The sequence below is a fragment of the Lactuca virosa genome, chromosome 8, assembly GCF_052849685.1.
Source record: "Lactuca virosa cultivar CGN04683 chromosome 8, Lactuca_virosa_CGN04683_v6, whole genome shotgun sequence".
Classification (NCBI taxonomy): domain Eukaryota; kingdom Viridiplantae; phylum Streptophyta; class Magnoliopsida; order Asterales; family Asteraceae; genus Lactuca; species Lactuca virosa.
Window position 1 is genome coordinate 33,189,940 of NC_136433.1, and position 16,560 is coordinate 33,206,499.

Below are 16,560 nucleotides of genomic sequence, written 5' to 3' on the forward strand. Positions count from 1 at the left end.
GTTTTTATTTTTAGTTTTCAATAAAAATTTTAAAAACGCGTTTTGTTGGAAGTGGTGTAGTTTTCATTTTCCACCTTAAAAATTTGAAAAATTTCGGAAAACTGTAAAACTCGCTTTTCTAATTTACATACAATTTGGAAAACTGAAAATTTTCATTTTCTTAGAAAACTTTGAAAAATTGAACGAACCAAACGCGTTTCCAAAATTTCCATTTTTCTTGGAAAACGCAACAATATTTTTTCAAATAATGAGACGCTTAGGCCACGTCAACCTCCTTCCATCTTGGCATGTCCATCTCAGCAAAGGAAAAAAAAAAATTTGGTTTTTATGACTTTTTTATAAAAAATATTAATTTGCACTTTTTAATTTTTTTTAAAACTAAAACAATATAAACTTAGTCAAAATTTTAAGATTTTATTGAAGTTCCTAAATCTAAAATCATCGGAGATTTCCCAAATTTTTTAATTTAGCAAAATAAATACAAAGATACGCCGACTTTCAAAACTTGCAACACGCACACTCTCCCTCTCCCCCGCATCCTACTCCTCGAAAGATAACCGTTTGCTCTAGTGCTTCCCCCCCAATATTCTCCAACGCCATATCCAAACTAGAATTTCGCTTGAATTCCTCTGAATTTAAGTGATTTATGTATCTACGATTCAAGTATGTTTGTAGTCTTGCATTTCTTGCCGAATCTTCAACGATTTCTTGTTTAATCTTCATTTTTCGTTTTGTTAGTGTACCGATTTGATGAATGATAGGATACACCTTTCAAAAACTTGCGATTTCATGTTCAGATAGATAATCAACAATGGCTTGTGGTCAGAATTTTGGTTCCATTGTTGGCTGCATAGAAATCCGTGCCAGAAAAAAACATAAAGTCCGTTGCTTTATGTATAATCCCACTCCGTTCTTACTTAATCAAGGATTTTAAGAGCATTTATGATGAGTTTAATTGCGTAAATCGTGTTTAAGATTTAAAATAGTTAGTTTATCTATTAAAGCCAGCAGTTACATCTTCGTATAATGATTATCATCGGCTGTGTTTTGCTTAATTTTGCCCTCTTAATCGTGTTTTAGGTTGTTGTATATGTACAATCGCAGACATGTAAACGTGGATTTCTTGTTCTTTGTTTGAAGTTTAAAAGCAATCATTTTCTGAAAATATCGATTACTTATTACATAATCTTCTTTCCGTTCAGATTTCTTACGAACTTAGCCTCAAACTGAAGCTTCAGACTAGAAAATGGCGATATCTCGGCCTGTCATATCTTCAAAACTGCCATTAGATGATGGTGATGACTGTAAACTTGAGGAATTCAGAAAACCTAAAACAGTGATGTGGAAGTATCCCCCTCCAAAGATCAGAATCGGAGTAGAAGCAGTCCGTGATTTCCCTCCTGGTTGTGGAATCTTGCAGGATTCTCTTGTGAGCAATGCAGACAGGAAGCCTTTGAAGAAATTAGATATTGGGAATGACAAGATTGTGAGCTCTCAGCCTTTTGAAGATAAGAAACTCGATAGCATTAAGCATGAAGGATTAGGGTTCAAGAAACCTTCTTTTGGCACAAGGCCATCTGGTAAAGTGGATCAACCTCCTGTTTGTGGAATCATGCAAGAAAGGAAGCCTTTGAAGAAGTTAGACAATGTTGACTCAAAGTTGGTAGAGTGTCATCCTTTGGAGAACAGTAAACTCAAAAGTTTCAAACCTAAAGAATCAGGGATCAACAACCACTCTTTTGGATCAAGGCCAATTTGTAAAGTTCAATATTGGGATCCAACTTCTTCAAATGATGATAATGCCCAAAAAGCAAAAGACACCAACACTATCGTATCACGAAATGAACAAATTAGACGCGAAAAGATCCGCGAGGCAATGATCTTGTTTGATAAAGTTTACACTCATTTACTCCAAGATAACGGATCAAAACAAAAGGGTGAAAAGATAACTCATTGGAGAGTTCCCAAAGAGGCTGCAAAAATGGTCAAACAAAAGCTAAAATGGATGAATGCTGACAAGACATTAGGTCAGATCCGGGGTATCCAGCCTGGCGACATGTTCAAACTTAGGTTACAGCTTCAAATGGTAGGTCTTCATTGCCAACTACTTAATGGTATAGATTACACCAGCATTGATGGAAAGAATCTTGCTATAAGTATAGTTGACTCTCATCGTTACTCAAACCAAAGTCAATCTTGTGATGTGCTTACTTATTGTGGTGAAGGTGGTGGGGCCGGGTTCTTAGGGTCTAAGCCACAGGTGGCACCTGATGATCAAAAACTTGAAAGGGGTAATCTTGCTTTGAAGAACAGTATGATTAAGAAAAGTCCTGTTAGGGTGATTAGGAAACTTGTTGGAGTTGGACTGAAGAACAATGAAGTGTTTGTGTATGATGGGTTGTATACTGTGAAGCATTGTAAACATAAAAGAGGTTCAGAAGGGAATATGATGTTCATGTTTGAACTGCATAGAATGCCTGGTCAACCTCAAGTTCATAAAAGGGTCAATGCTATACCAGGTGATGTCACTTCACCCCATCATTCCACCTTTCAAATGCTTTAGTGATGAACTAGGTACAGTTAGTTATGTGCTGTTTGTTGAACCATAGTTAGTATTTTATATTAGTTGTTTTTTAGGTAGTGATTGCATCAGACTCTCACAGATGCGATTTTGTCCTAGTTTCAGCTTTGTGTTTTTCTTTGCTTTCTTTGAATTTGTGTAGAACTTGGTTAATATCTGTTTCCTTTTTAAACAAAAGTTTTATATCTACTTTAGATTTGTCAGTCGTACGCTTGAATTCAGCTTTTTCATTGTTTGACTATACGTTAGCTATCAATATAGCTTAATGGGTTAAACTCTTAATAATAGATGTTTTTTTTTACTTAAACTTGGACTTTATGACTTAATAGGTGACTTAATAGGTTAAGCAAAAAAACATGGATTTCTTGAAACACTAAGCAACAATGATTGTACGCATTGGGCTTCGAGTAATTGCCCAACATGACAAAGTCAATACATGAGAGGTGATCACGCGTACCCCATTATTATGACATGACAAAGTCGATACATTAGAGGTGATCATGAGTAACCCATGATTATGATGGAAGCAGTAGCCTCGCATGATTAGTTCCCGAGTTTTAACAAAGAAAAGAAAAGAAGGGGAAAGAAAGTAAGGGGTGAGAAAAGAAGAGAAAGGAAAGGAAAATAAATTTGTATTTTGTGTTCCCAAGTTGGAGAGAAGTGAAAGAAAATTAAACATTTTGTTCATTTCTTTTCAAGTCCAAATTGAAAAGAAAGTTAGGAGGGAAAATGATTCTTTCATATCCTTCCACTTTCTTCTTGTAATGAAACTCAAGAATACCAATTTCTTTTACTTATTTCTCACTTCAATCCATCTTCCTCCTCGTTAAGTTGAACTCGGCAACAAGGTGATTAGACATGCAGTCTTTGGTGTCGTCGGTTCCAACGACATCAATGTCCTCAATCACTTGCCATTATTCAACTACATATCAAATGGAACCAACCATAGTGTCATTTTCAGGTTAACGGAGTACAATACAAGCATGAATATTATATTTTGCCAGATTTACTCCAATTAGATGTTAGGGGACAAGAATACGAATGATAGAGTATACTACCAACAAATTCAGTTAATGAGAAGACACCACCTGAAATACAAGGAACCCTTACTCCCTAAAAAGATGGTTAACTCAAAAACCAAACAGAACAAATATGATGCGAAAATACTAAGATAACAATGTCTAACAAACACAAACAAACAATATGGCAACAAACATAATAACGAGACAAGAGATTTAACGTGGTTCCACAATTGAAGAGGTTGTGCAACACTTAACGAGTGTACAAATGATGAACAAAAGCAAGAAAAATCATCAAAATTGACTTGGAGATAAACTATAAGAACTAGCCTTAAACATGAACAAAATTCGTCACTGAATTATAAACAACCCATTGCTACTTCACAACTACTTCATTTTGTTAGTTAAGTAGCTAATTGCTGAAAAACTGAAAATCGGCACTTGAAGCGATGACTAAGTGGTGATTTATGTCTGATAATTTGTGAGTGGTGATCACGAGTACCCTATGATTAAGCTCAAAGCGGTAGCCTTACAAGATTTATGGATCTGGGATGCATTCTTTGGTGTTAATATTTGAACAACATGACAAGGTCAATACATAAGAGGCGATCATGAGTATCCCATTATTGTGATTGAAGTAGTAGCCTCACAATATTTAAGAATTTGACATGCATTTTTTTGGTGTCTTCGGTTCCAACGACAAAAACGTCCTCAATCAATCACCATCATTAAACCACATAAATAGAACCAGCCTATTTGTCCTTGTAGGTTAACATAGTATAATACAAGCATGGGTATTATATTGTTGGAGTTACTACAATTAGGCTATTAGGGAAAAGAATCAAAATGATAAAGTATATCACCAACAATTTCATTTAATGAGAAGACACCATCTGAAATACCTAAAACCCGTGGTCAGGGCTAACCCAACAACTAAACATAACAAATATAATGTGGAAATATTAAGATAACAATGTGTAACAAACACAAACAAACAATAACAAGACAACGGATTTAATGTGGTTCCACAACCGAAGAGGCTATGCACATCCACAAGGCAGATATAATGATATTGCATAATCAAAGGAGGGGTTACAAAACTAAGTGCACAAATGATTATCAAATGAAAAAAAAACACACACATCAAAATCACCTTAGAAAAAATGAATTGTGATTTATGTCTGATTAATTGTTGAAGTACTGAAAAACAACAACTACAATTTTCCACTTGAAATGACGTTTATGATTGATCAGAAAAGCCCATGGCCACTTGAAGTGTCCAACAAGTAGCGAATTCATGTTGTCAAGAATTTATCACATGATCTTTACAACAGTTGTGACTATATGCATTGTGTGTAAAAAATTACAAGATAGTGTACTATTGTGAAAACATTTACCTATCCAAACGACGATAAATGGAAAAAGGTTCAACATAACACAATAATGGACAAGGAAGGACATGAAACGAGTTTTTGGTTTTCTCAAAAGTCGTTGGGTATTGTTCGAAACCTAACATGGTCAATACTTCCTAGAAAAAAAATATATAATGTATGACTACATTATGTTTGACATGAAATTGGATTAACATAATTAGCTTATTTGATACTTTTAATTGATATAATATAAATTTTAAATGATATAATGATTATTAATTTGAGATTTTAAAATATGTGAGTGGTATATTACTTTCATTAAGATATTGTTTTTTTTGAAGTGTTAAAATGTTTGCAGTCTGCGGACCACATGTAACGTCCCAAAAACATGACCCAAAATTTTCATTTTAAATTTAATAAAAACAGTATTCCAAAGACAATCATCAATACAACCCAAATAAATTAAGTGTATCAAACATCATCTTAAATCAGAGTAATCACAAAAGCGGAACTATGTGGTGTGTGCAATGCAGTCATCCCGAGCTCTTCCCCTTGGAACCAGAAGTAGGTGAAACATAAACTGAAACCTGTAAGCACAAAGCTTAGTGAGTTCCCCAAACTACCCAATACCATACATATTAAACCACTTACTGGGCCCCCGCCCGGTATCGAGTCCCATGCGGCTTCGGGCCCCACCCGACTTCGAGCCTCGCTCGGTATACATATCTATTATTCTTAGGCCCCGCCTGACATCAGTCCCCGCCCACTATACACATAGACATATATCACATAATCATACTAATATATGCAATGATCATAAACAATAGCATACGATACAGTTATCGGGCCTCGCCCGACATCGAGCCCTGCCCGGTATACATAGCAACATATATCACATGCAAGGGTCACACCGACTCCTAGCATCCCAACATAAATAACAAGGGTCGTCATTGGTGCCTTAGACCCGCTAAACCCAGTGAGGAAACTCACATCGACTGTTGAATCTCATCGAAATCCCTGGCTCCTGGTTCGACGAATCCTCACGCTATTAATACAAAATAACACCCAATTTAACATTTGGGTTCCAATCCATATCCAACTATTCATCCTTGGGGTAAAAAGACCATTTTACCCCTAACCTAGTTTGGTCCAAGACTAAATTTTCCAAATTAGGCCCAAACCCTTAGATGGGCCTCACCCTAAAGCCCAATAATTTTCCCTAGTCCAAAACACTTGCACTCAGCTGGACCAATAAGAACTCAAACACCCAAGCCCAAAAGAAAGCCCAATCTCGAAGCCCAAAATGCAAAAACTCATCTGACTGAGTACGCGGGGCGTACTCAGCTGTACGCTAAGCGCACACACTATATGACTTGTACGTCGTGCGTACTCACCTGTTAAGCCAAAATCCTCCTTAAGCACTTAATGCTTAAGTCCAGAAGTCCAAATCATAGATCTGAGTCCTAATAAGCGTCTAGAACCATAAATTCACTGACTTGGTGACTTTGCATGCCCCATAAGGACCCAACTTCAAGATATAGCACTCTACTTTCAATAAAGGGACATAATCTCATGCATGGGTGATTCTAAACCCAAAAGGTGCCAACTTTATGGACCTTGAACCTCAGAAAAAACAAGAGTAGCAACTCATAGCTCCTGGAGTGGTATCAAACCACTAGATCTCATTCATAGGGCCAAAAAGGGTCCAAAACCCATACAAACTAGATCTAAGCTACTAATGAGCAATGTCATAGCTTTTTACCTCAAATAAGCTGGAAATGAAACAGATAATCAAGATCCACAAGCTCTTCCTTGATCCACCACCTTGCACCAAGCTTCTACTTCTTGATTATGGACCACAACACACCAAAATGGACACAATGAGCTCAAAACACAAAGGAGAGGTTTAGGGTTTCATGTATAAGGCTATAAGGATCGTGGAGGCTGAGAAATTAGGGTTTCATGAGTCATAAATGAGTTTATATAGTGTCCAACCCCGAAATTAGGGTTTTCATTAAATCACACGTACGCCCCGCGTACATGGATGTATGCCCCGCGTACGTGTCTGAAATCCCACATGGCCTCGCATGAGTACGCTAAGCGTACCATTTGGTACACCCCGCGTACTCGTTTCACAGCTTGTACGCCAAGCGTACCATGTGGTACACCCCGCGTACTACAGAAGGACCAAAATACAACTTATAATTACAAAAGGGGAAATAATGAATCATACCAGGATTCAAGTGTTACACCACATTTGTAGACCTATGCAGTAGAAGAGGTTGACCAAATGTCTGCAGTCTGTAAGAAGACTGTTTGTTTTTTTGAAGTCTGCAGACTTTTAAAAAACAATTGATTTTTTTAAACTTCAAAGACTTTGAAAAAAGATTAATAAACAAATTTTAATAATTTATATACAATTTACCATATTTAACAATTTTAGCAAATTGCATATGCAAATGCTTATTGCAAACATTTTCCAAATTTCAGCAACATATAAACATTTGATTTCATAGTTAAGCTTCAACAACAAACCATATAACAGATTACATACATGGGAAGATAGATTTTTTAGAAGTAATGAACAACACCTTTTCAGAATTCTGCAATTAAATATGATTTTAACAAAGTAAATAGATGATTTCAAAAAATATAGACATATGATTTCAGGTTACAGAAGTGATTTCAATAGTTAAATATGATTTTGGCTTAACCAACAAACCCTAGAAGAGAAAATAGATTTTCATGGAAAATAGATTTAGATTATTATCAGAAAAAGATATACTGACGGCAACAAAGACCGGCGACGTTGGTGATGGTCTAGTGAGCAACGACGACGGGGAGCGGATGTCGAGATTAGCTTCGACAAGTTGTGGTCAAAGTCGAGGGCAAGAGTCAAACGATTTAGCAGGCGACAACATGGAGGCTTTCACCAGTGTTAAAGTCGAAGGCTATATTTGGCATCAGAAGAGGGGAATGTCATCGCTGATTTGAGGTTCTCTGATAATCGACAGAGGGTTTTTGGGTAAAGAGGGGAAACACGTATGTAAAAGGAAGGATAGAACTGACACTTTTTTTTATATTACCTTAGAAGAGGTTAAAATAGTTGAGAATGTTGTATATTTTGATAACCAAAACATAAACGCGGAAGCATAAACTTTGGATCTTTAATCTCGAATCTGATTAAAAGAAAACTTAAACATTAAAGAACGATTACATACCTGATTTCATTATGATCTTCGGATCTGAAGAATTAGGGTTGGGTTTTTTAGTTGATCTCAAGATTGCTCTCTAAAATCCCTCAGCAAACCCTAAACGAATTTACATGTGTATTTTCGTGTGTCCTGATCTGCTACTTATCACATGTATATATAGATGGAGATATACCCTAATATGAGAGATGGAAGTGATCTTGAGGATCTTGAGTCAAACCGGGAACTCAACCGTAAGTAAATATTCTATAAATCGGTCCATCAACAATTTATATTCTGACCATAATAACTGGATTCAATGATAACATTACATATATATGATGTGGTCCCATAATTATCTAACAATCTGGTCCTCGACCACGAATATATAAATATACGTATAACTATATAAGCGCTTTAATGAATGTTATCATAATATTGGTACCCTTAAACAATCTCATCCACTAATCATAATAGTATAGGATCAAAGCGGTCTTCGTTACAATTTACGTAACTAAACCTATCAATGGTCACATATACATATTAACTAACGACATAGACTAAACATGATGTGTGGTTTTAAAATCTAAATAGATTTCCAACGAGTTCCTCTTTAACTTGAAGTGAGATCAAACTTCAAATAAGTGCGACTAATAATGGAGTTTACTGAATTCTTAATTCTTTACAGAAAAACATAATTGTACTTAAACAAAACATAAAGCACCATAAAACTCTCACTAAAACCAAATATCACATAATGTGTGTAGTATGCTCATGAAAGACCTAGGGAGGTAATCCCTTTATGAGCGGATCCATTTTCATGGAGTTTGTTCATATGTGCTATATATATTTCCATTTTGCACTATTGTTTTAACAGAAGGAAAGTTGATGTCAATATGTACCGACTTAATAGAACTTCTGTTGTTGGAATATAACATTGTTAACTTATTATCACAACTTTAGTGGTCTTTCAATACCAATAATGTGTAGCCTCATGATAAATTTCCATAACCATATTCCATGCTACAAATTATGATGTCATTATGGAAGAAGTTATCGATGTCTATTCCATGAAATGGCTCATCATGCTAAAATGTAAAAGTATCCCAATATGGATCGGTAGCCATTTTGGCATCTAATAAAATCATGTTCTTAATAAAAATGATCTCCAAAACATTTGATTTCCTATAGTTGAGCATATAGCCTTTTGTTAGGTATAGATATATCAAAATTCATTTGGCTGCTTTCTTATGATCCAAACTCGGGTTGCGTAGATATCTGCCCAAAACCAGAAAGATAAATTTACCCCCATTTAATCTATGATACACAAATCATCTACTGTATTTACCTCAAAACCACAAGAGATAATAAATTGATGAAAAATGTGGTACCACGCATAGGATATCAAAAGTTGAGGTTGTTGAGTTTATGTATTCAAAATAGGAGATTGAATAACATTGTCAATCACCGATTCATAATCTGCATACTATCGAAAGAAATAATAGGAATCAAGATTGATTCCTCCTTAAGGACAATGTTTTAATCTTGTTTCTCCCCCAAATTCAACATCCTCAAAGAATGTTGCTTTATCCAAAATGCAAGGTCAATATCCATGCAATTGAGAACTAACATAATGTCTTCATTCCATTCTTTAAAGTTAATCTCATTGAGTACATGAATCATAAATGTGATCATTGTTAGCAGATATAATACCATAACTCAAACATAAGCAAATCTATTTTATGCTCATTAATCCATAAACCGTAATCAATAAATTCAATTTATGACATCTTTACAAGGTATCAACACAACATTAATTTTTATTCATATGGGTTCTTATGGGTTGAGTCATATGTTTGGTAATGATTTTAAACATGTAAATTAATTTATTGTTATAAGGTAAGGAATTAGTAGATTATTTACCTACCGTATTTGTCAATAATTTACGTGTTTAAATCTTTATCTCATCACAAATTAAGTTTAGTATATTTCATGCCTTAATTTTATGTTTGTCATCTTATGCTCTGAAATACTATGTTGTCGGTTTTTCTTTTAACGAGCAATAACAACATCGTGTAATTTATTGGGAATTTTTTATTATTATATTTTTTTGGTATAGAACCCGCGTGAAGGAGTTGACAAACTCATATTTATGTTTTATCTAATCAAGGACTCTGTGCACTTAAGTGAATTAGTGAGCTAAATTTTATATGATTATGTAAACTACGGTTTACATTTAGATTATATTTACCATATCCACAAAAACCCAATAATGCTAATTTACAATGTAACATTTAAATTAGTAGTACACCTTAAATTTACAAAAGCTTTTAATTATAATATGAATTAGCCGTTTGGTTGCAGTTACTATGAGCTTAAAGTGTTTGGTTGGATAAACACATATGTGGTGATAAACATGTGGTGATTTTTTGGCTCCATGTGATTAATAAGTCAATCCAAAGAAGGCTTGTTAATTGACATGATTTATTGTTAATGTTTATCTCCAAAACAGTGATATCTCTTGCAAGTTAGTATTATTGTCCAAAGACTTGATATTAATGTTGTGTTGATACCTTGTAAAGATGTCATAAATTCAATTTATTGATTACGGTTTATGGATTAATGAGCATAAAATAGATTTGCTTATGTTTGAATTATGGTACTATATCTGCTAACGTTGATCACATGTATGATTCACGTACTCAATGAGATTAACTTTAAAGAATGGAATGAATACATTATGTTAGTTCTCAATTGCATGGATATTGACTTTGCATTTTGGATAGAGCAACATTCTTTGAGGATGTTGAATTTGGGGGAGAAACAAGATTAAAACATTGTCCTTAAGGAGGAATCAATCTTGATTCCTATTATTTCTTTCGATAGTATGCAGATTATGAATCAGTGATTGACAATGTTATTCAATCTCCTATTTTGAATACATAAACTCAACAACCTCAACTTTTGATATCCTATGCGTGGTACCACATCTTTCATCAATTTATTATCTCTTGTGGTTTTAAGGTAAATACAGTAGATGATTTGTGTATCATAAATTAAGTGGGAGTAAATTTATCTTTCTGGTTTTGGGCAGATATCTACGCAACCCAAGTTTGGATCATAAGAAAGCAGCCAAATGAATTTTGAGATATCTATACCTAACAAAAGGCTATATGCTCAACTATAGGAAATCAAATGTTTTGGAGATCATTTTTATTAAGAATATGATTTTATTAGATGCCAAAATGGTTATCGATCCATATCGGGATACTTTTACATTTTAGCATGATGAGCCATTCCATGTAATAGACTTCGTTAGCTTCTTCTATAATGGCATCAAAATTTGTAGCATGGAATATGGTTATGGAAATTTATCACGAGGCTACACATTATTGGTATTGAAAGACCACTAAAGTTGTGATAATAAGTCAATAATGTTTACATAATCATATAAAATTTAGCTCGCTAATTCACTTAACTGCATAGAGTCCTTGATTCGATAAAACATAAATATGAGTTTGTCAACTCCTTCACGTGGGTTCTATATTAAAAAAATATAATAAAAAAATTCCCAATAAGTTACACGATGTTGTTATTGCTCGTTAAAATAAAAATCGACAACATAGTATTTCAGAGCATAAGACGACAAACATAAAATTAAGGCATGAAATATATTAAACTTAATTTGTGACGAGATAAATATTTAAACACGTAAATTATGTAAGTAAATAATCTACCAATCCTTACCTTATAACAATAAATTAATTTACATGTTTAAAATCATTACCAAACATATGACTCAACCCATAAGAACCCATATAAATAAAAAAATGCAAAAGAAAATTTGCCAATGATCAACTGTTAAAGTTGTGATTAAACACTGATTTCATCAAACGTGTAAAAGTGTGCATTAAACACTGATTTCATCAAACGTGTAAAAGTGTGCAAGGGTTGAAAAGTTAGTCTAGTGTAGTCAAATATTATGACTAAACAAATACCATTCGATACTTTTTGCTTAAAAAATAAAAATAAATTATGCAACCGAAGGAAAAGGGTAAATTTATCAAGAGCAGAACAAGAAACATAATATTTTATATGCTCTCTCTCATCGTCCATCAAGAAACACAAGAACTTAATGAAACGAATAAAGCTTGACTTAGTGAGTGGAAATAGGTTTGTTTAATTCGAAAACTAATTACGAAGAGATCATAAACCAACCAATTTTTTTCAGCTAAACAAGTATGTGTATATGATTTTAAATCAACCCTTTTTTTCTAATAACAGATTCGAGTAGGTTCTGATACTAATTGCTGTAATATTTTATAACCAAAACATAAACGCGGAAGCATAAACTTTGGATCCTTAATCTCGAATCTGATTAAAAGAAAACTTAAACATTAAAGAACAATTACATACCTGATTTCATTATGATCTTCGGATATGAAGAATTAGGGTTGGGTTTTCCAGTTGATCTCAAGAGCTCTCTCTAAAATCCCTCAGCAAACCCTAAATGAATTTACATGTGTATTTTCGTGTGTCTTGATCTGCTTCTCATCACATGTATATATAGATGGAGATATACCCTAATATGATAGATTGAAGGGATCTTAAGGATCTTGTGTCAAACCGGGAACTCAACCCACAAGGTAAGTAAATATTCTATAAATTGGTCCATCAACAATTTATATTCTTACCATAATAACTGGATTTAATGATAACATTATATATATATGATGTGGTCCCACATAATTCATTTTTGGTGGTGATTTTTCATGTTTAACTAACTTCCTTGAATACTAGTGTATTCAGAATCTCCATAATTGATTATTCTTTAAAGAAAGGAAGTATTGAATTAAGACTAATGTTGGGTGTTCGTAGATTATGCATAATGATGGATATATCATATATATGCGACTAACACAAATATATACTTGATAGTGATCATTTATTGAAGTAACCTGCACTTATAGAATTACTTCATGTAATTTTGTCAAAAGTAATATTAAGATGGTAATATCACATGTCCTCAAAATGGAGATAAAAAGGACTTATTCTTAGTCAGTTGTGCCTTGACATTCTTCGTTCTCCAACGTTGTCCGTAGTTGGCAGCCATACAGAGAACGCTCATGTATACATGGTGAAATAGTGAGGGTATATGTTGTTGAAATTGACATGTTTCTTTAAATCATCAATATAAGTGATATCCTTGGGCCCGTCAATGATTTTGGTGCTGACATAATGTATATATACTCAGACTAGATTGATAATCAATCATGTTGTCTGTAATTTAGGTTACCATGAATCTATGAAGAAACAAAATAATGAAGATAAGAATTAAATGAGAATTATATGTCTCACATTCATATGGATATGTAGAATAAAATGAAGTTTAATATGACATCCCTTATTTTCCAGAACCGAAAAAAAATATTTCTTTACGCTTTGAAAAACCATCACATCTTTGTTTGCGGAAAATCCCAGTATAATAAAACATTTTGCGGAAACTATTTTGTTTTATTAATAATATCTTTGAATAAAGATGTTGTTTTAAGATACAAAACTCTAAGGATGTCATAATCAATACACAACATAGTTACAACGTAAAGACTTACGATTCTGAAGACTATTGCAGGTCTTCTCTTCATTCATTCAGCATCCCATTCAAGTTTCCAACAATATTAACACTGCTACCTGTGATGTATATATAAATGGAGTTGGTCAGGTTGGGAAACCTGGTGAGATACATATGGTTTTCAATCCCACAACGTTATTATGGTAATAACCCATAAACGATAAACTTGCAAAACCAACTATTATCTAACAACACAATATAAATATCTATAAGACATTTTACCCTTAGTTACCCATCCCTTCGATCCTCACACATTAATCCTATAACGGTGATCTTATAACATCTATCCTAAAGGATCACTGTAAGTAACGAGTTGACTATATTGCTTCGATGAGTCCTTGGCAACATGAATTAGTCAACAAAGGTAACCATAGGGGGGGGTAGAGTACTCGAATGAACACACAATCCTTTTCCCTATATTAGTATGGTTCATTAACACCACAAGACTAAGTTTAGTCAAGGGTGGTCATCTATACTCCGTTAGATGACTCAGACATACCTAACATCGGTTTGATACATACACACCATATCCAGTTGTCTAAAGAGAATGAAGGAATACTAGTATGGTACTCTGACAAATGACTTATATGGAACCTGCCCTGGGCTCGTAATAGTGTCATGGAAAAAAAATTCTCCTCTTCGTCCCAATCTCACACATACCCTTAATATGATGCTACCCAATATCCAAACTTAATTGAACTAAGCATCCTCTTTTGGTCTTAGGGTATAACCAAACAAGATCACAATATTCGTAATCAACAAAAATTTCCTGCCCTGGGCTCGTAATAGTGTCATGGAAAAAAAATTCTCCTCTTCGTCCCAATCTCACACATACCCTTAATATGATGCTACCCAATATCCAAACTTAATTGAACTAAGCATCCTCTTTTGGTCTTAGGGTATAACCAAACAAGATCACAATATTCGTAATCAACAAAAATTTCCTGCCTATGTAATATCTTTACAATGGTAGGGTATAACTAACATCCTTTCAACTTAACCCGAACTAAACATTCTTTATAAATCTTATTTCATCACTAGGCAAAATTATAATCCTTATAATCATCTTTCAAAACCATTTTCATGTTTATACCATAATATCGCAATACAGTATAGGACTACACTTTTATCCAACTTAACGGGATCTAAAAATCCTTTATACATCTTAGTTTAAAACTAGACGAGACTATAACCATGTGTGGTTCAAACAATGCATTTTATCAAATATTCGTTTAACACATATTCCAGATGATAAGCATTAATTCATGTATAAACTTTCAACATATATTTAATACTTTTAATAAATACTTGTATTAAAATCATGTTCATGAAAGTAACTATGCACTCATCTGATATAGGTGGAAGACTCGCGGGAAAGTCAGCTCTTTGACTGACACTTCGGATTTCCCTTTAAGACGACCTAAACACAAATATTACTAAGCCTTGTTATTCGCTCGTATTTATAAGGTTTAGTCATTATAATGTTTTTCTCATATTTATCAATAATCCCAAAATAATACTAGCTTATAGCTAATAAGAGACAAACAGGTAAGACTGTATCAGAGGTAGAATCCATTTAGCATATAAAGATATATTGTCTGGAAAATCCTCTTTAAACACCTCACAAATCTAGCTTTGGCATCATTCCTGTAAGTAGATCGGTCAGTATAACGATTGTTATTACTGATAAATCTTATTTATAAGTTCATTATTATGAATACAAACATAAATATAAGTTTTAATTAAAGCGTAGTAAGTGCAGCTTAACTTACCGGATTTTCTGAAAGAAGTTCAGAAAGTTCGCGGGCAGAACTTTGACTCTGAAAACTTCTTTTCGTCGGATCTTTGACGACTCAAAGCTTAGATAACATACCCTAAAACTAGAAGATATCGGACAAGAAAGAAAGAAGAACTTTAGAGAGAGTTTTGGAAGAATTTTGAACAAGAAATGAAGAAAATGTGTCTTGTATTTTTAGGGATCTGGACATGGGTAGGCCCCACTTTTCAGATGTATCTTTCTCGTACGGGCTCCGTTTTCAACGTTCTCTATATTCCTGACTTCGTATCGATGAGTACTACAACTTTCATTTAGACTTCGTTGGCTAATTCTCATTCTATATCAAATTTACAAATCTGTATCGAATTTTCTGCATCTGAAGAGTAGGGACCTAGTTTTGTCTATATCTTTTGCATACGGGTTTCGTTTTCGAAGTTCTTTATATCCTTGGCTTCGTATAGACGAGTACTACAACTTTCATTTAGACTCCATCGGCTAATTATCAATCTATTTCAAATTTACAAATTTGTATCGAATTCGCCGCGTCTGAAGGGTAGGGACCAAGTTTCGTCCATATCTTTCGCATATGAACTCCATTCTCGACGTTCTCTATATTGACGGATTCGTATTTTCATATACATCAACTTTGGTTTAGATAGTTTTGTCTAACGAGCGACCGATCTATATTTCGTACTTTGTGACACATACTACTATATACTATGTCGTTACGAAAAATTCTAACTTCCTCATTCAAAGTCAGATTTAGGCGTTCTTTTTATGAATGATCTCGTATTCGCGAGGATTTCGAATTTCCTATACATTAATTTGGCTAAAAAGCAACCTATCTCCAGTTTACTTTTTATGGCACACATTGTCATAATGGGTTGAACGCAAAACTTAGATAAATTATAATTTTCTCATACGAAGTCATATTTGGGCGTTCTTTATATGCACGGAATCGTTATCACTACTACTACGACTTTCTTT

General features: G+C 33.9%; 1 protein-coding gene across 1 annotated transcript; it reads left to right on the forward strand.

Annotated features, from left to right (window-relative positions):
- The first annotated feature begins 525 nt into the window (after positions 1–525).
- LOC145133181 (YDG domain-containing protein At5g47150-like) lies at positions 526–2,770 on the forward strand. Its single transcript, XM_079068114.1, has 2 exons — positions 526–663; positions 1,203–2,770. The coding sequence occupies exon 2, from the start codon at positions 1,247–1,249 to the stop codon at positions 2,561–2,563; it is 1,317 nt and encodes a 438-aa protein (XP_078924240.1). The 5' UTR covers positions 526–663; positions 1,203–1,246; the 3' UTR covers positions 2,564–2,770.
- The last annotated feature ends 13,790 nt before the right edge of the window (positions 2,771–16,560 follow it).